The following is a 20,051-nucleotide window of genomic DNA, read 5'->3' as shown; positions in this document are numbered from 1 at the left end:
AACGTCCATCACCTTCATCCAGCAACTTGGTTGCAGTCCAGCTTGGAACTGCTCACGCCCACCATGAGTTGAAGAAGAATTACAGCAGCAAGATGAAGAGAAGCTTTGAGAAGAAGTGGTGCACATGGAAATAACTTAACACTTTTGGCTAGAAGAAAGCAAGAAGAGAAGAAATGTTTGGACAGCAGCGGGAGACATAACATCCAGAAAAACCACCTTGAGCAAAGGAACACGGATGGAGGCTGCCACCTGCAGCGTGAACGAAAGGAGAGCTCCAAGGTACTGTTGCGCGCTGATTCAATAGCATGATGGTGGAGAGGTGTCTCGGTAGGAATAGTGTATGCCAATTCATTTTCATGAGATGATTATTGAATGGAGGGTCCCTTACTCACGTCCATACAGTGAAGGGAAGGAGAAAAGCATATATTTTGTTCACGTGCAGAGTATAAGTATGGAATGAAATCTGAAATTAGGGAGGCAGCATGTCCCACGGCAGCAAGGCATGGGTAGAGTGCACACCTTATGTTGTATTTGGACCATCCAAAAAGAGCACTAAGACTTCGATGATTTTTGCTATAAAGGAGAGGCCGGAAGAGCATTCAGGGAAGAGATTTTAGTATGGAATTAGGAGTAGTTTAGGACAGCCATGGAAGAGGCTCTCGCCTCTTCCTCTTTCTCTTTCAAATAACTCTCTGGATTTCTATTTTAAACAGTGCAAATGTAGTGTTTTAATTTCTGAAGCATGTAGTGTGTTAGTGTAATTTTTATTTTCACTGTCCAGCAATTTAATTTCAAGTATTGAATCTTTGATAAATTTCATTTTCAGTCAAGTGCTTTTATTTTCACTGTCTCTTTTATTTTACCCTTTATTGTTTTATGCATCGTTAAATTTTACCGTTTCTGAATATTTACTGTTCCTTTTTTTTACCGTCTTTTACCGTTTTCAACATTTTTTTACTGTTTGATTTTACTGCTTTGAAAATTTATTTCAGTGTTTTTAAATTCTGTTTTTTTTAAATTCCAGTTTTAATTTATTGTTCCAACCCAAAATTCACAAACCCCCCCTTCGTGTTAAATCTGAGACTAAACCCACAAATTGGTCCTTGAGAGACGACCTAGGAGTCACATCCTAGCTATACTGCATTCATTATCTGCAATCAAATTTGTATGACTGCGACAGTCGTATCACCGACTCACCACGGGTTGGTCAGTTAGTGAGTCAACCCAACCCAGCTCATTTATTAGTGAGCCGAAAAGATTCAAACCCGATCCGACCAACCATGGGTTAATAGGTTAAATATGTTGGCTCAGTGGCTCACTTAAGTACAATTGTTTTTTTTCAAATCCAAAAAAATATTACAAATCTTTTGTAATTCAAATATAAATAAATTTAACTTTAAAATGATGTTAAACTCAAAAAATAATTTAAAATAAAAAATAGTACCATACAATTCAAATGTAATCCAAAAGCAAGCACAAAAAGCAAACAAATAAATTTCTAATATTGATAATTTTTTGTATCACTTATTCATTTGTAAGATTAGAATCTTGAATGGATAAATTTATAATATTTTGCTCTCTTGAAACATCTTTTTCTTTATCTCATCTACAATACAATAAAAAAGTGTTAACTAATAATATTGAAACACACTAGTAAATAATTAGATTAAATTAGGTGGATTTGTAAGTCATCTCGGCTCACCACGAGTTCAACCCCTAGATGAGCTAGGTTCTAAGTTGATTAAGTTGAAAATTGGTCCGTATTAAAAAATTATATTTTTTTTAAACTCAACTTGACCCAAATTTGTGGTGGGACGAGTTGATCTGCAGATTTTAATTCATTTTGACAACAGTAAACGTGACATTGTGAGTAGGTTTTTCTAGCATAGAGAGGGAATAAAAATAAAATGGAAATATTAAATTCTATGGGTGCAGACAGAAAGTATGTAGGTGCAGTAAGAAGGAACCCAGACTAACCCAAGATAAATTTGTCGTGGATCTTTAGGCCAGACCCGTTTAAAAGTAGCATAAACTCTAACAGAAGATGAAAAATGGGATTGGGCCATTAAGACTCAGAAAGTGCAAGGGCCATGAAATGTAGTCCATGGGACACAAACCCAACCTAACAAGTATAATATCCAAACCCTAGAGTTTTAAGGTGCTTCCTCTTCACCGTCCGTGATAAGGTTGGCATCACCAACAATTGCAGCAAAAATGGTTTCGCTGAAACTGCAGAAGCGCCTCGCTGCAAGTGTTCTCAAGTGCGGCAGAGGGAAGGTTTGGCTTGACCCCAATGAAGTCAACGAAATCTCCATGGCCAATTCTCGTACTCATCCCCTCTCTTCCGCTTTTTTGTCATCATTAATTTCATTTAAATGATTTCGTTTTAGGTTTTATAGGATGTGAACTTTTTTGGTGTTTTTGAGCATTTGCATGAATATATGCGAATGCTAACACGGCCTACTTTACGCGTAGATTGAAAATCCTGTCACTAATGTTACTGTAGAATATCGTTGGTTTTTCTAATGATTGCATAGGTCTTGCAGGATCCAAATGCCTTATTTGCCTTATTCGTGGTTATGTGTATGTTTTTAAACTTGGGAGTTTTGTTTTCAGGCCAAAACATAAGGAAGCTGGTTAAGGATGGATTTATTATCAGGAAGCCCACCAAGATTCACTCTCGCTCACGTGCCCGTCGAATGAAGGAAGCTAAGAGAAAAGGACGTCACTCTGGATATGGTATTTTTAGTCACCGCCCTAATTGCCCTTGTGTGAAACCTATTCTATCTCATGGATTGGGAATCTAATAATTGTTAGATCATTCGGGTTTTTTTTTCTCAATTTGTTAAATCCTCCCGTGGAAATGGTTTAGAGTTTTTTTAGATAGCTTATGATATGTCCGTGAACTTTTTCAGAAATGAACTCTGCACTATAGCTGGGGAAAGTAATCTTACAACATACATAAAAATAGTTCAACCTACTTTTCTTTTGATTATAAAACCAGTATATATAATTAGGTGCCTAGTTCTGTGCATACAATTTACTTATTCAATAAAGCTTTATCTTCAGCTATTTATTTAAGCGGACCTTAATGTGTAATGTAATCTTGTCTTTAGTTCTTAATGTCCCAAACTTTGTTGGTATCTATGACATATCGTGGAATTGCTGTGATATCATGAAATATTTTACTGGGTTGTTTCCCATTTTGACAAATAATGTTGGTAAGTGGTGGTTCTATGGCAGAACAGTGTGGTGGGTTAATTTTTGCTGACTGCCATGTGTCATATGTGAAGGGAGTCCTCTAATGGTGCACCGTAAGCCACAGTGACATGTTTATTTTTCATAATTTTTGCTTTCTGCCTTTTTCTGTGGATAACACTCTTGATAATGGGGGTTATCAGTGTAATTGTCTTGCAAAATACCAAGTTTATATATGAAACATTTGTGGGTGAAACAGCAAGGAAATAGGGGATTACTTATATTATTTCCTGAATAATACTAGGTAAGCGTAAGGGTACGAGGGAGGCTAGGCTTCCCACTAAAATCCTTTGGATGAGGAGAATGCGTGTGCTCAGACGCTTGCTTCGCAAGTACAGGGAGTCGAAGAAGATTGACAAGCATATGTACCATGACATGTACATGAAGGTTAAGGGTAATGTTTTCAAGAACAAGAGGGTTTTGATGGAAAGCATACACAAGTCGAAAGCAGAGAAGGCAAGAGAGAAGACTTTGTCTGATCAGTTTGAGGCGAAACGCGCCAAGAACAAGGCCAGCAGAGAAAGGAAAATTGCCCGGAGGGAGGAGCGATTGGCCCAAGTGAGTTTCATACTGTATTGAGTTGATATTAAATGTGGATTTGGTGATTGGTGCACTTGGGTATTAATGCAATTAAAATTATTTTGCTGAAATTGGAATTATAAAATTTGACTAGGGTCCAGGCGAAAAGTCTGCAGCTACAGCGCCGCAGCCTGCCCAGTGAGTAGTTAATTTATAAGCTTTTCCTATGTTTATTTCCTTTGGCCTTTGTATATTGTCTAAATGACATCTTTTATTGCAGAGCACAAAAGAAATCCAAGAAGTGAGCCACATATTCTGATATTGGCTCGTAGAATTTTGGTGCTGCCATTCTCATTTATTGTTCTAAATTACTTTTACTTAGTATTGTTGAATTTTTGTGTTGCTTATGAAATTATTAACATTATGGTCTAGCACGCATGTGTTTTGGCTTTAAAGTTGATTGCCTAGTCCCGATCGAATTTGTTTTGTTTGCCGCGTAAACAATTCAACTACAAAACCAAGCTAGGTTACTTGTAAATTAGCTCCGTCTTGTCCGTGTTAAACGACCGAAAGACTAGAGAAATTAGTTGTTTTAATACGTGACTTTATATTTTGTTAAACTAGTAAGACATTTGTATTGCCTCTGATCTGTTTAGTCTTGTATGGAATTAATGTAGCTATTATCGTAATAGCTTCTTGATTATCTATGATCTATGATAATATATAAACTTTGTTGTGTATGAGCAAGACATAGGTAAACTTAGCAATATTCAAGAGCTTTAGGTATACGGGAAATGATTTATTTTGATGGAATTTATAAGTATATATTGATTGTAATATTTATAGGAATTGTTATTTTATAATTTTGGGAAATTTCATGTATGAATAGGGCTCCTATAAGGTATTTTGTTTATTAATTTTAGAGTAACCTGTATTTCAAGATATTTTCGTGAAAATTGTTAATCTGTAATATTTTAAATTGCATGTTATAAACTGACGAAGCAAAAATATTAATTTGGTTCTAACTAGAGAAAACACAAGATTTCAGTTCGTGCCATTCATAAAGGTGTGACAAGGATGACTCGAACTTACATGTGATTGAAGACAAACTTGAAATCAAAGCATTATTTAAGACAATAAGTATTTAAATCACTTTCTCATATCTCTTTAAGACATTTAAATATTTTTAATGTGTGTGTGTGTATTTATTCAAAACAATTAATGTTTTAAAATTTCAGAATTTAAATGATATTTTTCTCAAATATACTTTTATTCAATTGTTAAAATCACACATTTTATTCTAAATGTAATGGCATTCTTAATTCTTAATATATCTCTGTATTTTAAGTTAACGTACATTAATATAAAAATGTTTGATTAAATTAAAATACTAGAATATCTAATTTAAAATAAAATGTCTTATTTAATATTCTGACCTTTCATGTATATATTTCCTACAGGAGATGTTAAATAAATATTTGAAAAAACATTAATTAGTCTGTAAAATTTGAAAATATCAATTATTTGAAATACAAATTTTAAATATAAAATGTTAAAAGATATAAAATAGAAGATAGTAAAGTTTTGCTTATATGAAATATTTTTTGTTATATATGTATATTAACCTTAACATCAAAATATATAGAAGGGTATAATACTAGGATGGTGCTGAAAACACATGAAGTATCAATGGTAAAATTGTATAATTGAAGCACTTTAATTCAAGACATAAACTTAATGTTTGTTTGGTAAACTGAAAAGGATAGAAAATAAATATGATGGATATGAACAAAAAAAGAAAGGAGAGATAGATAGAGCAAATAAATGTGTTTAACGAAATAAAGAAAAAAAATCAATTAGGTGAGAAAAAAATTCAATTAGATGAGAGAAAAAATATGAATAATGTGAAAATAAGAATTGAATTTCGTTAAAATATATTCTTTTTATTAATCAATCAACCTTTTCATCTAATTAAATACATAAAAGAAGCTAAAGAATCTCTATGCTGAAAAAGATATCCAGATGTTCTTATTAGGATAAATATATGTTGTGAAGATTTCAAAAACTTTTCAACATTCTAAGCTTCCAATTTCAAGAGTATTTGTCTTTTCCAAGAGGTGTTCGTTCTTTCCAAGAGATGAAATAAACTCTTTCAAGTTATATCACACAAGCTAGAGGAGACTCCTAAGTGGATGATGATTTACAAAGGCTTAATGGCACTGGAAATTGTTAAAGACTAAATCGTTTATGCGAACAAATGATATAATGTTTTGAAGTTTAATCAAATAACATTAAAACGGGTTAACATCAGAAAATAACCTAGGATGAAAACATAAAATCTAGAGCCAAAATCTCAAAACACACACAACATAAAATCTGAACCCCAAACATAGAAAAACATTTAGGTTTTATGAATAGAAAAACATGTAGGAAAACACCTAGATCTCAGGAATAGAAAAACCTTTAGACTAAAACACTCAGACGCATATGATGTGTTGTCTAAAAGCGTCCAAGAGAGATTGAGCTAAACGTTCAATGCTTATAATACCTTTAGTAGGTATTCAACATCTCTCGAAAACAAAAATGGTTCGAGACAATGTCTTGGACAAACGCATCAAAAGACTTAATTACTAAAACATATAATAAAGTCTAAGCAAGCTAAATGTTATTTGTCTAAAAAGAGACAAAAGCCAAAGAAGCGTGTATTTGATTAAAATAATACCATGAGCTAAACAAGCACCTCATCTTTTGATGAAGTATTTAAATACGTTTGGTATCTTCAGATTAAAGAATTTAATTGTTAAATGCTACGTAACGGTAGGAAATCAAAAAACACTTTGTTGTTCTGAGCAAGCATTAAATGAAATTAAATGCTCAACATTCAAAAACAATAAAAATGATAAGAAAAGTCATATATGTTGCATGCACAGTTTACTCTTATTTTTCAAATAAACTATTCTACATGTCTCCACAGTGCTATAGATCAAATATCAAAAAGTGGGCGTTAGAGACAAAGAAGATACTCAAAGAATGTTCCTCACTTGAAGCAAAGTCTAAAAAGATCGTACAACCTACTCCAAGCAAAAGACTGAAAAAATATGTCTACTCTGATAAAAGTTGACATAAACAACAACTGCTGTGAAAAGAAGAAAAAGAAATTACAAGTATCGAGACTATCAAATATAAATTCAGTGTAATGGACATATATCCATGAAGTCTATAAATAAAAGATCTCTCAAGAAGAAAATCAAGAGGATAGCTAAAGAGCACAAAAAGCTTACAACGATATATCCATCAAGAGAGAAAGAGCTTAAAGAAAAAGAATACATTTGAGTTGAAGAAAATAGAAGATAAGAGAAAAAGAGAAAGAGATACTCTCGAGCTTAAGCGTTAGATTTCTTACCACTGTGAGAGAAAAGAGAGAAACACCTATGAATATTTAGACTTAGTACCAAGAGTGATGCTAATACTCATTTGTAATCGTGTGAAGAGTACAGTGAAACCCTCTACGAAGGAGACTAGATGTAGCTTAGTTGGAGCGAACTAGTATAAAATCTCTTGTGTTATTTTATCTCCTTTTAGCTAAACGATCCTTTTGAAAAACCGGCAATTGAGCTTTATATTTCAAAATACAAGAACTTCCCAGGTAAACAATTTTTTCTTTTTAAGAAAGTTCTTACAAAAACACTACAATAAAATATTATGAATAAGATGACAATCTTATCAACACATATACATATATTTTAAGTCGAACATCTAAGCTTTCAAAAGAGTATTTCAAACACTCAATAAAGCTCGAGAATCTTAGCAACATATATACATATATTTTAAGAGTTTTTCTTATAGATATTTAGATTTGTAAAACTCTAACTATTATTCTAATTTGTTCTTCTTCTCTATCATCTACTCCTGATTTTAAAAATCAATAGTTTATTAATAATATTTAATAATAATATTTAATTATAATATAATAATACAATAACATAATAATTCTAATATAATAGCAATAATTAAATAATGATATAAAAGGATGAATAAATGATTGAATAATAGCATTGTTAATAAACTAAATAATAAATTATTAAAAATAATATTTCATTTAAATTTAAAATTCAATTATGTCAAATTTAAAAAATTTAATAATATAGACACAAGTATATTTCAGAAAAATGAAAATTATAAATGTTTTAAACTTTAAAGATGATAACCAATTGCGACCAAATAAAAATACCAGTTAGTTTCATGATTGTGATAAGAGTGATTCTCCCTGCACCTCTCTAGTCTCATCCTGCACCTCCCTATTCTTTTATTATTCCAACTATGTCCCTGTCAGAACTTTACTTCCTTGTTGCATACACCCCTTTCTTCTCTCTTCTCGCATGGAGTGCTCCTCCCATCCTCCCTTCCTGCCTCACTCGTTGTCGCTTACAAGCATTTTTGGGCAAATGAAAGTCGATGTTGTAACCGCACAAGTTGGAAAAGGAGTTGTAGAGCTCTCCGAAAGAAGGATTATAGAGTTCTCCGCACTTACAAGTGTGTTTGAGAAACAGTTTGAAATGCATTCTAACCACTGGCAGTTCATACAACGCCGCATTTGGAAATGCGGTTGCCGCATTTGGAAATACGGTTGCCGCATTTGGAAATGTAGTTTCACACTTTGCTGCATTTGGAAATGCGGTTTCACACTTTGCCGTAGCTTGAACTATGGTCAAGCTTTTCCTTCTTTTTCATTTGCTTTATTATTGTTTTCTGAATTTGGAAGGCTGAAACATTAGAACACATCGAGGTGTACCTTTCCTCTATGAGTTCATTCTCAAAGCTACCGAGACGAGATCTTCTTAGAGAAAGATCTAATTGAGGAGAAAGGTCAACTTTACCTTAACAATCAACTGTATAAAAAGCATAAAATAATATAAAATTATTTATTAACTAAAAAACAACATACAACTAAAACACCTAAATAAAAGCATAAAACTAAAACAACATACAACTAAAACAACATAAAATTAAATTTAAAAACAGCATCTAACATATTATATAAATAGAAACATCTTATAAATTAAAGTAAAAGTTAAAATAATTAACACTTAAAAAATGTATATAATAAATACAAAATAAAAATAATAATTTAATAACAAAAAATTAACAAAAAAAATGAGATTGGAAGTACATGCACAAACAGTGAAGAAATGAGATGAGTGCATCCAAGAGTTACAGTACAATAGTATATAGATAAGAATTATTAGTGTTTGAAAATCATTAAATCATCGTTACATTTTTTTTTAGATTTTATTAAATGAAGATGTCAATTGGGAGGTGCATATTAAAACAAATGAGGTGCAGGAAGGAGCACTCTTGTCATAATATCCAGACAAAACACGCGTTAATTTATATTTGCGGATTTCTTTCTTCACACTAATTGTGAGAACGGGTTTTGAGTGACGCTGTGAGCAATTTGGTTATAACATTTTGCCAGAAAAAGAAAGAAAAAAATCATGGGAAGCGATAGGAAATCGAAACGAACTTCACCCTTCCAACGAGAAGAAGGTACTTGACTTGCCCTCGCTATGCATCATTCCACTTTCTGCAAAAATCCAAACTATGTTTTGGGATTGGAACTAAATTTGATTCATGGATTCTTTAAAATAGTGGGCAAGAAGAAAAACTTTGGATTTAGTTCTTATTTATCCATGTTTTTGTGTTTGCCCGTTTATCGTTATTGTTGTTTGTTAATTTTGGGGTTAATTGACAGAGGATAAGAGAAGCAAGAGGCAGAGAACGGTAGAGGATGAGGAGAAGAAGGAACGGAAGAGGGAAAAGAAAGAGCCAAGGGAAGACAAGAAATCTCGCAAGCATTCCAAAGAAAAATCTGATAAGAAGGGTCAGTAGGGTTTATATCTTTTACTTTTTAACCTTTGCTTAACTTTGGTGGATAGAACTGGGAAGGTTGAGAGAGAAAAAAAAAGTAGAAATGAGATTGTTAAGATGAATGTATGGTCACACAAGGAAAGGCAAGATACAAAATGAAAGTATCTGTATTCCTAAATGGTGGCACCTTGACATGTGGTGGAATGGTGAGGCAGATTTTTTGCCAACTGCCATAGGCAATTTGTGAAGGGAGGTATGCTAAGGCCGTTCTGGCTATAGTGACATGTTTTATGGCGGAATTTCAGCTTTCAGCACGTTGATAACACTGTATTGCTTCTAAGAAGAATTGGTGTTGCACCAATTGAGGAAAAAAATGCAGAAAATCAATTAAGATGGTTTGGGCAAGAATAGAGAAGCTCATTGAAAGCACCAAAGAGTAGCCAACATGGCTTCTAGTCATGTCAAAAGGGGAAGGGGGGAGGACAAAGAGGGAATTTGGGGGACGTCTTTAAGAAGAACCTTATACTGAATAATGTCTTTAAGTTTGGTCTTAAACTTAGACGAAAAACTTCATATGATCCATGTGGTCAACCTCATCTAGTGGAACAGGGCTTTTGTTGTTGCTTAACTGTAGTACCGGCAGGACATAGATACATGCATATTTGGGTTCTGATTATCTGGATTGGACATCCAAGTTAAACCTTGGTGGCAGTATTAGTTTCAAATCTTAAATAAACGGAATATAATAGCATTAATATTGTATTATTGTGTAAGAAATATTGCTTTGAAAGTACCTTAGGCTGTGATAGGCTGTGTTAGTATATTTAAGAGATTAGGATCATATCTCCATGTTATGGAATAATTCCAATCAGAGGAAAAAAAAGGGAAGGGTTATCTACAGTCAACATGATTTGGAGGGTATCGAGAGATTGTAAGCCTAAGCCTGTTAGAATAGGAAGCGAGAGGCCATGGACACTTATTTTTTATATGCTGAAATCTTCAATGTTCTAATCCGAAAGGCATGTCAATATTTATTATGTATTTTGAATGTAAAATAAATTTTAGGTATCTTTCTGTTTGATGGGTGTATGAATAGGAAAAACTCTCATCCATTCTCCAGTTCATAACATAACTTAGCAGATCGAATTTAAATTTAAATTCATTTGGTCTTGGAAAATGAAAGCATTTCTCAATCATGTATCCATAGGTACTTGATTTCCTACTATAATAGGGCAAAGTATAGCCATAAAACGTGACTACCTGCTTGAATGGAACCTTGGTGAAAAAAAATAAAATAGGGTGGAACTTTATTGTTTAAAACATAACAGATAGTGGAGAGTATAATTCTCCCTGGGGTTTTTGCCATTCATAGCGGATCTTTCCCTTCACTGAATGCCCAATCTGATTTACCGAATACCTTCCCCAATCTGATTTTCCTATTTTTCTAACCAAACCATTTTTACTAAATAGTTTGAGTAAATAACTGATGGAGTAACTGACTAATAGCTGTCCTTATTCAGTCCTCCTTCTTATACATCCTAACAATACTTGCCCTTTGAAATTCTATATTACCCTCAAGGTGGAAATAGGAAATGCTCATTCTATGAAGGGTCTTGCTGATACTCCTACCCTTGCATCTCTCTCCTGGATGTTGATAATCTCCCTAGCCTTTGAAACCCACCTTATTGGCCAATTATATTGCCATTGCACAGCAGATTTTTTCACTATTTCCTTATCTTTCTCTTTGAAAATATTGATGATATATTTTTTATTGACTATATAGCCATTATGACGGGAAACTGGCAATATTATTAAAATTCTTAAATATGTTTAGTCCCTGAACTTTGACACAAAATTGGAATTCCTTCTTATCCAAAACTTTGATACATTTTAGTACCCAAACTTTAAAAATAAATGTATATAGTCATTTTTAACCAAATTATGTTAAATTTTTTTGACGTGTCAAACATGTTTCATGCTAGCATTTGAGTTGTTTACACTGTTTGACACATTCTCTGATAAAAACTAAGAAATAAATCAATATTTAAGTCTATATTATTTAGAATATTATGCAGTAAAATGTTATTGAGCTGATAGCTCTACAACAACAAGGCAAACCCAGAGCACTAGACTTCTCCAGAGGATCACTCTCTCCCTAACCGACTCACAACTTCCTACTCCGTACCCCTTCACACTCTCCCTTCTCTCTCCTATAACAGAATTCCCCTATCCCCAAATTCTTGACACGTCATTCAACTAACTTCTCACTCTTTCTTTTCCTAACCCACTTTCTTTCTTCTGACATAAACATTCCATATTTTGGGCCTAACTGTTCCTTCTATAATTGTTCCTTGGTAAGTGTTAGAATAATTATTGTTACATATCATCATTAAGGCTAGTCTGCTAGACTAGTAATGACTAGTACCTAGTTCTGTACCTAGAGGTCTAGTGTAGACTCTTGGTGTTCCATGTACTCTTGTGTTTTCAATATATATGTTAGAAGTGGACTTTAAGCCTAACTCAACCCCACAAAATCGGCTTGTAGGATGAGGTTTGCACCCACTTATAAACTATGAATTGACCTTATCTCTAGTCAATGTGAGACTTCCAACACCCCCCCCCCCCCCCCCCCCCCCCCCCCCCCCTCACGCCGAGGTATATACATCTCGAGCGTGGGATTAGACATTTATAATGGGTGGTCCGATAGCGACCCGATAGCGGGTGGAACAATATGCCCAGCAAACAACAAATATCGCTAGGATAGGCTCTAACTATGGCTCTGATACCATGTTAGAAGTGGACTTTAAGCCTAACTCAACCCCACAAAACCGGCTTATAGGATGAGGTTTGCACCCACTTATAAACTATGAATTGGCCTTATCTCTAGTCAATGTGAGACTTCCAACAGTCTCTTTTGTGGTTATACCCAAAAATGTGAAAGAAGCACTTGATCATCCTGGATGGCGACAAGCCATGATTGCAGAAATGTAGGCTCTTGACCACAGTAATACTTGGGAGCTCTTTCCACTTCCTCCGGGAAAAAAGGCTGTTGGTTGTCGCTGGGTATATCCAGTTAAAGTCGGCTCTAATGGTGACATTGATAGGCTAAAAGCCCGGCTAGTTGCAAAAGGATACACTCAGGTTTATGGCCTTGATTATTGTGACACCTTTTCTCCCGTGGCCAAGATGACTACCATTCGTCTTTTCTTCGCAATGGCAGTCGTTCGTCATTGGCCACTTCATCAATTGGATATCAAAAATGCCTTTCTCCATGGTGATCTTGAGGAAGAAGTTTATATGGAGCAACCTCCTGGGTTTGTTGCTCAGGGGGAGTCTGGTATGGTTTGCAAATTGCACCGATCTTTATATGGGCTCAAGCAATCACCACGTGCTTGGTTTGGAAAATTCAGCTCCATTGTTCAGAAATTTGGGCTAAAACGCAGTGAAGCAGATCATTCAGTCTTTTATTATCACTCGTCTCTCGGGAAATGTGTTTACTTAATTGTATATGTTGATGATATCGTTATTACAGGGAATGTACTGCTGGAATATCTCAATTGAAGGAGTACTTGTGTAGACATTTCCAAACCAAGGATCTTGGAAGCCTCAAATACTTCTTAGGCATTGAAGTAGCTTAGTCAAAAGATGGAGTTGTAATCTCTCAAAGGAAGTATGCTCTGGATATTTTGCAAGAAACAGACATGATTGATTGTAGACCGGTTGACAGTCCTATGGACCCAAATAAAAAATTAACAACAGAAGAAGGTGAGTTATTCTCCGACCCGGAGAGATATAGGAGGCTAGTTGGAAAACTAATCTATCTCACTATTACAAGGCCGGATCTATCTTTTGCAGTTGGAGTGGTTAGTCAGTTCATGCAAGCTCCATGTGTTGGCCATTGGAATGCTATCATTCGCATTCTAAGGTATGTGAAAAAGGCTCCCGGGCAAGGGCTGTTATATGAAGAAAAAGGAAGCCTTCACTGGATATTGTGTTTTCCTTGGAGGAAACATTATCTCATGGAAAATTAAGAAACAAAATGTAGTGGCTCGATCAACAGCTGAAGCTGGCTGAAGCTGAATATAGGGCAATGGTGTCACTAACATGTGAACTTATATGGGTAAAGCAGTTCCTTCAAGAGCTTAGCTTCTGTGACATCCAAGTATGAAGATGTATTGTGATAACCAAGCTGCTCTTCACATTGCATCAAATCTAGTATTTCACGAGAGAACTAAACATATAGAAATTGATTGTCATTTTGTTTGAGAAAAGTTATTGTCAAAAGAAATATGTATCGAGTTTGTTGGATCAAATGACCAACTCGCAGATGTGTTGACTAAGTCATTAAGGGGACCTCGGATTGAGTTTATTTGTTCCAAGCTTGGTACATACAATCTGTATGCTCCAGCTTGAGGGGGAGTGTTAGAATAATTACTGTTACATATCATCATTAAGGCTAGTATGCTAGACCAGTAATGATTAATACCTAGTTTTGTACCTAGAGGTCTAGTGTAGACTCTTGGTGTTCCATGTACTCTTGTGTTTTCAATATATATAGAATTAATGAGAGGGATCTGTTAAGCCCTCAAGAATATATTTTATCAGTTTTAATCTCAAGTGTAAGTAATAGGCCCATGTTCACTTCCCACCTTATGATCCTTATTAGGAGTCCTATCATTACTCCCCCTTCAACAACAGCCTTGTCCTCAAGGCCGAGAGAAGGAAATTGACTCTGCAGTAGCACCTCATCTTCTATAGTTGTCTCCTCCTCTATTCTCCCCTTCGATTTCATCAGTTTGATGATGTTACCACCCTCCTAAATCTTCCTGGCTGTTAACACTGCCTCAGGCTTTTCCTTATCTTCCTCCTTAAGACTGAACTCTATTGGTAAAGTCGGTTCTTGTGCATGGTTTCCAATAGCCTTTTTCAGTTGGGAAATGTGAAAAACTGGATGTACTTTGGCTGATTCCGGAAATTGCACCTTATAAGACAATTCTCCAATTTTTTCCACTATTAAAATAAGCCCGTATTACCAAGGTGCCAACTTCTGATTAATACGCTAAGCTATGGTTAGCTGTCTATGTGGTCGTAATTTGATAAACACCCACTCTCCTACCTCCAACTGCATGAATCTACGTTTTCTGTTTGCAAATTTCTTCATTTGCTGTTGAGCTCGCAGCAAGTGATATTTCAATGGTCGAATAGCTTCATCTCTATCAACCAAGTCAGCGGCTACAACGTCCACATGCGTTTCTCCCTATGTAAAGCACACTAATGTAGGTGGTGTTCTCCCATAAACGATTTCGAAAGGAGTCTTTCCTGTCGATCCATGAAAAATAGCATTATACCATAATTCTGCCCAAGGTACCCAATATGACCAATTCTTGGGCTGTTTCAACACAAAACATCATAAATAAGCTTCTAAACATCGGTTTACCACTTCCGTTTGACCATCGGTTTCAGGATGATAAGAAGAACTCATTTTCAAAGTTGTTCCCTGTAACCGAAATAATTCCTGCCAAAAGAGGCTCATAAACAAAGGGTCTCGATCACTAACAATCAAATGTGGAATGCCATGAAGTCTTACAATTATTTGCCATGGCTGCTATGGAGGTTCAGAACAAAGAGAGGGAGGTTCGACGAGACGAACGGCAGTGGCGCAGTGTGATTCCGACACCGGGAAGGTGGCGTGTGACAAACACGCCCCAAAAGCTGATCGGAGAGAAGCTGTGCGCACAAATCAAAGGAATCTAAAATTCTTGGCTAATTAATGGGAGAGGGATAACACAAGTGGATATCCAAGCTTATGTGGTTCGACTTTGAAATAAGATACAAATCGGGGCTGGAAAATAAGGCAACAAATGTTTTATCTTGAAAACTGCAATTTTCAGCCATTAACATAGTTCAATTCAATGAATGGGAAGAGTTTGAGATTGAAGTAGAGAAGGATGATAAACTGAGGAAGATCCTCCAAGAGGTGACAGTGAATGAAGGGAACCATCTAGAGTATATGGTGCAGAAGGGTAAGTTATATTACCAAGATAAGTTCGTCATTCCTAAACACTCTCCAAAGATCAAATCTATCTTGAAGGAATTCCATGATACTGCCATAGGTGGTCACTCTGGATTTTTCAGGACCTACAAAAGAATATCTAACCTATTCTATTGGGAGGGAATAAGGAAGATGTTCCAAGATTATGTAAGAGGATGCGAGACCTGCCAAAGAAATAAGTATCAAACTTTTAGTCCAGCAGGGTTGCTACAACCTCTTCCAACTCCCAAACAAATTTGGACTGACATATCCATGGATTTTGTGGGGGGATTACCTAAGTCGGGAGGAATGGATACAGTTCTAGTGGTGCTGGATAGGTTCACCAAATATGCACATATTTTAGCCTTAGCACACCCTTATAGTGCTAAAGAAGTTGTTGAACTGTTCTTGAAGGAAGTGGTAAAACTTCATGGATTTCCAGAATCAATTGTTTCAGACAGAGACAAGGTCTTCATGAGTTCTTTCTAGACAGAGTTGTTCAAATTGGCCGTGACTAAATTAAAATTTAGCTCAGCTTACCATCCTCAAACGGATGGTCAAACAAAGGTGGTGAATAGTTTCTTGGAGACTTATCTCATGCATGACAAGGACAAAACCTGGTAGTGGCATAGATGGTTGAGTTGGGCTGAGTTTTGGTACAATACCAATTACCATGAAGCTACAAAAATGACTCCTTTCAGGGCCCTTTATGGGCGAGATCCCCCTCCGGTGGTATGAGGAGATGTGTCAGTCACTCCCATGGAAGAAGTGACCTCCATGTTACAAGAGAGGAATGAGATGTTAACTGAACTCAGAGACCACTTATTGTAAGCTCAAAACCACATGAAGCAACAGGCGGACAAACATAGAAGAAAGATGGAATTCAAGATAAGGGATTGGGTTTACTTGAAGATCCATCCTTATAAGCTAAAAAAATTAGCCAAGAGAATTAATCAAAAGATGTGTAAGAGATATTATGGGCCCTGTGAAATCATTGAAAGAGTGGGAGAGGTAGCTTATAAATTGAAGTTGCCAGAAGGAAGCAAGGTCCATCCAGTTTTTCATCTTTCTTTATTAAAGCCAATTGTGTCAACAAAAGTATGCAGTCACTTCCTTTGTGTATAATTGAAAATTGGGAGTTGGAAATGCAACCAGAAGAGATTTAAGCAGTTAGGGGAGGAGAGGGAGAGAATGCTGAGGTGTTAGTGAAATGGAAGGGTATGCCATCGTGTGAAAATTCATGGGAATATCTACAAAAGATGGGAAATTACTTTCCAGAACTTCACCTTGAGGACAAGGTAACAATTATGGAGGATGGAGTTGATACGAATACAAGTTTAAATGAAAAAGGGCAAAAAGGGAAGTTCATTAAGGTTTATAAAAGAAAGAACTGGAAACCCATTCTCTAGGACCATATGCACACACCCAATTATTATGATCTTAACAGAAAGATTCTTTCTCGGTTTTGGAGGGAGAGGGAAAGGGAGAATACAGAGGAGAGGGGGAGCACGTGTAGGGGGTTTGGGAAATTTTGGGAAATTGGGAGTGAGGTCAGAGTATATGACCTGTACAGTTTTTTTTTTTCTTCTCCTATGTTCCGTTTAGACAGAGTGAGCAATGACAGATTATTTTACCTTTGTCTCTATTTCTGTGTTTGGTACTATCAGCAACCATTAGGAAATTTAAAATGGTAAGTCTATTTCAAAATGTAACATTTAATGTTATCAATGCATTAATTACCATGCTTTCAAATAAAAACTTTGTATATCATGATTTATTGACCATTGCTCTTAGGGATTTGCAAAACTGAATTTATGATCGAAGTTGTTTATTGATTCTTCTTTTACTTTTATTCCTCATTTCTTAGTATATCACCCTTCTTCCATATTCCTTATTATTTTTCAGCGTTCCAAAGATCTTTCTTCCTGCCATGTGTGCGGTTTGTCCTACGTTAATATTGTATGTGTTTGAGTTGAATTTGCCCAATTGATTTTTGAGAGAAACAACGCACGAATTATTGGTATCAGTGGCTCTACGTAGTGCTGTATGTGTATGGTACTTCATCACCTTTTCTTAAAAAATGCTTCAATTTTTAAGAAAACAAATTTTGGCTAAAATTTGTTTCTCATACCTTGGTAACTCTCCGTAAAACAATTGCTCCGCTGATGAATGGTGAGAAAACTAGAAATTTTTCTTAGAAATATTTTCTTTCTAAATAGTTGAATGCCTACATTTTAACCCAAGTGAAGTGAAGATGGTCATACTCTTCCTCTCTATTACGATTTTTCCAGTCATTATTGCTTAATATTATGTTAGATGAGCATTAACTTTGGTTGTTTTATCGACTAAAGTTCTGGTTAATTTACTCCCCTTTTTCAAATGGGTTTCTTTTTCATGGCAAATTAAATCTACAGTTTGTTGTTATTTCAGGGAAGTCGAAAGATAAGCACAGAAACAAGCATAGAAAAGGTGATGCCCATACGGTAAGTTGTATTGCCAATATCATTAGTTGTGCTACATGCAAAATAACATTGTATTACTATCAAGTTGTATCTGGGACCTCACCCTTTCATTTTTTCATTTATGCTTTTCTGTTCAACAGTTGTTTCTATTAAATTTATTCTTCTACCCTCACATTTTACCGCATTGTTTTTTCTACAAAATTTCACTGTTATGTTGTAGGGAAAGCTTTTATATTATTAGAAAGAGAAAAAAAAAAGGTTAATGCTGCAACGTCTAACAGTCCAACAGTGTTTGTTTCCCTTATTTTAATGACTTTATTTAGTTGAATTGTATAATTATCAAATTATTGAAAACTTTTAGGATTGACCACTCTATTCAACATAGGTCCTGGCCTTCTATTATAAGGCTGAAACTGATATCTTGTCAATTGGCTTATATTGATCAAGTTATGTGCTTTTAGTTGATAGGAGTAGTTATTGAAATTATTTATATATTGATTCATTGGTATTTAGGTTTCATCTTGGCTACTTTGGATGTAGGAATTCCTACAATTGTCAAAGGATGACTATTTTGCAAAGAATAATGAGTTCGCTGCCTGGCTAAAGGAAGAGAAAAATGTGTTTTTCTCTGATCTGTTGTCCGAGTCAGCACATGAGTTGTTTACAGATTTTGTCAAAGCTTGGAATAAAGGAAAACTTGATTCACACTACTATGAAGGCATTGCAAGCGGACCCCGCACATCCCATAACTGGAAGATCAAGAAGTAACTTTAGTTTTAAGAGCAGTCGTTTGATCCAATCTATGTGGAACTTTTATTTAGCTCCATTCTAACCACCAAACTTGATACAGAAAATTCAAATGTTTTTTTTTTCTTTATGGGTGTAAAATCATTCTACAAAAATCTACAAGAATTAGTTTCGGGAAGGAAATTGTTTCTTGATTGTATTTCATGAAAGTCAATTATGAGTATCAACATAATTCAGTGCAATAAAATAGACTAGACAATGACTAACTAAGGATATTAACTAGCATAATATAAAAGATTAAAAATAATATTAAAAATGTTTACTAGAGTATTTATATATTTTATCATACTTTCGAAACAAGAGATTTGATGTATATTGAAACGGTTGAAATAAACCTTACTAAAAAAAAATAGAACGTTACCCAAAAAAAAATAGAAGCACTGTAATTGATAACAACCTCTTTGACTGTGTTGTATCTATTACAAAATCTTGAAGCATATTGATGATATATAAATTAAGTCTCAAATGTTGATTTTGTAAGAAGATTTTTATAAAGACTTGTATTATGTATAAAAGTTTTTGTAATAAGTTGTTTTTATATAGGGCTTAGTGTTTTATTTGTTTCCTTGTAGTGTATGCTTTAAAATTCTCTTTGGAGTAAAAATACTCTACGATAATCGATTATCTATCCGTTGGTTTTGAGTGTGATTTAGGAAATAGTTGATTATTTCGAATGATAATCCATTATTCCTTCCTACGTGATGTTGTTCAAGAGTAGGAAGTGATTCAGCGTGGTGGTGGTGATACCTTTAAAGTTAGGGTCTCTCTTTCACCTGTGTGAGGCAGGGGAAGAGGATGGGTTACGAGAAGCGTGATAATGATTTTATGTGATAATTGATTAGTTTAGTGAGAGAGTCACGGTGTTGAACCAACTATGTAGTGTGATGGTGGGTATGTTTTAAGTATGGTTTTCTGGCTATACTTAGTTAATTCGAGGTTGTACCTTTCCTCTTGTGAGGGGTAGAAAGGTAGTGACCTTTCCTCTTTCGAGGGGGTAGAAAGGTGAATCTCTTCATCTTTAAAAGACGGTGGAAGATATGGGTCTATTCGTCCATGAGGGTAGTGGAAGAGATGGGTCTCTTCGTCCATGATAGGCGGTGGAAGGG

At 35.0% G+C, this 20,051-nt stretch overlaps 2 protein-coding genes across 2 annotated transcripts; both read left to right on the top strand.

Moving 5' to 3' along the window:
* Positions 1 to 2,142: 2,142 nt before the first annotated feature.
* LOC108326801 (60S ribosomal protein L19-1) lies at positions 2,143 to 4,232 on the top strand. The gene is made up of 5 exons (XM_017560367.2): positions 2,143 to 2,326; positions 2,617 to 2,739; positions 3,503 to 3,816; positions 3,932 to 3,975; positions 4,058 to 4,232. Exons 1-5 carry the CDS (start codon positions 2,215 to 2,217, stop codon positions 4,080 to 4,082), a joined length of 618 nt encoding a protein of 205 aa, XP_017415856.1. The 5' UTR covers positions 2,143 to 2,214; the 3' UTR covers positions 4,083 to 4,232.
* A 4,907-nt stretch (positions 4,233 to 9,139) lies between these two features.
* Positions 9,140 to 19,063, top strand: LOC108329306 (style cell-cycle inhibitor 1-B). Its single transcript, XM_017563466.2, has 4 exons — positions 9,140 to 9,324; positions 9,530 to 9,658; positions 18,107 to 18,159; positions 18,679 to 19,063. Exons 1-4 carry the CDS (start codon positions 9,273 to 9,275, stop codon positions 18,904 to 18,906), a joined length of 462 nt encoding a protein of 153 aa, XP_017418955.1. The 5' UTR covers positions 9,140 to 9,272; the 3' UTR covers positions 18,907 to 19,063.
* The last annotated feature ends 988 nt before the right edge of the window (positions 19,064 to 20,051 follow it).

This window comes from Vigna angularis, chromosome 2 (genome assembly GCF_016808095.1).
Source record: "Vigna angularis cultivar LongXiaoDou No.4 chromosome 2, ASM1680809v1, whole genome shotgun sequence".
In the NCBI taxonomy this organism is placed as follows: Eukaryota; Viridiplantae; Streptophyta; class Magnoliopsida; order Fabales; family Fabaceae; genus Vigna; species Vigna angularis.
This window is presented reverse-complemented; position numbering and strand designations above follow the sequence as displayed.

Coding starts and splice junctions, on each gene's coding strand:
- LOC108326801 (XM_017560367.2), top strand. CDS start 2,215: ATGGTTTCGCTGAAACTGCAGAAGCGCCTCGCTGCAAGTGTTCTCAAG. Junction 2,327..2,616: donor AATCTCCATGGCCAATTCTC/GTACTCATCCCC, acceptor TTTTGTTTTCAG/GCCAAAACATAAGGAAGCTG. Junction 3,976..4,057: donor ACAGCGCCGCAGCCTGCCCA/GTGAGTAGTTAA, acceptor CTTTTATTGCAG/AGCACAAAAGAAATCCAAGA.
- LOC108329306 (XM_017563466.2), top strand. CDS start 9,273: ATGGGAAGCGATAGGAAATCGAAACGAACTTCACCCTTCCAACGAGAA. Junction 9,325..9,529: donor ACCCTTCCAACGAGAAGAAG/GTACTTGACTTG, acceptor GTTAATTGACAG/AGGATAAGAGAAGCAAGAGG. Junction 18,160..18,678: donor GAAAAGGTGATGCCCATACG/GTAAGTTGTATT, acceptor CTTTGGATGTAG/GAATTCCTACAATTGTCAAA.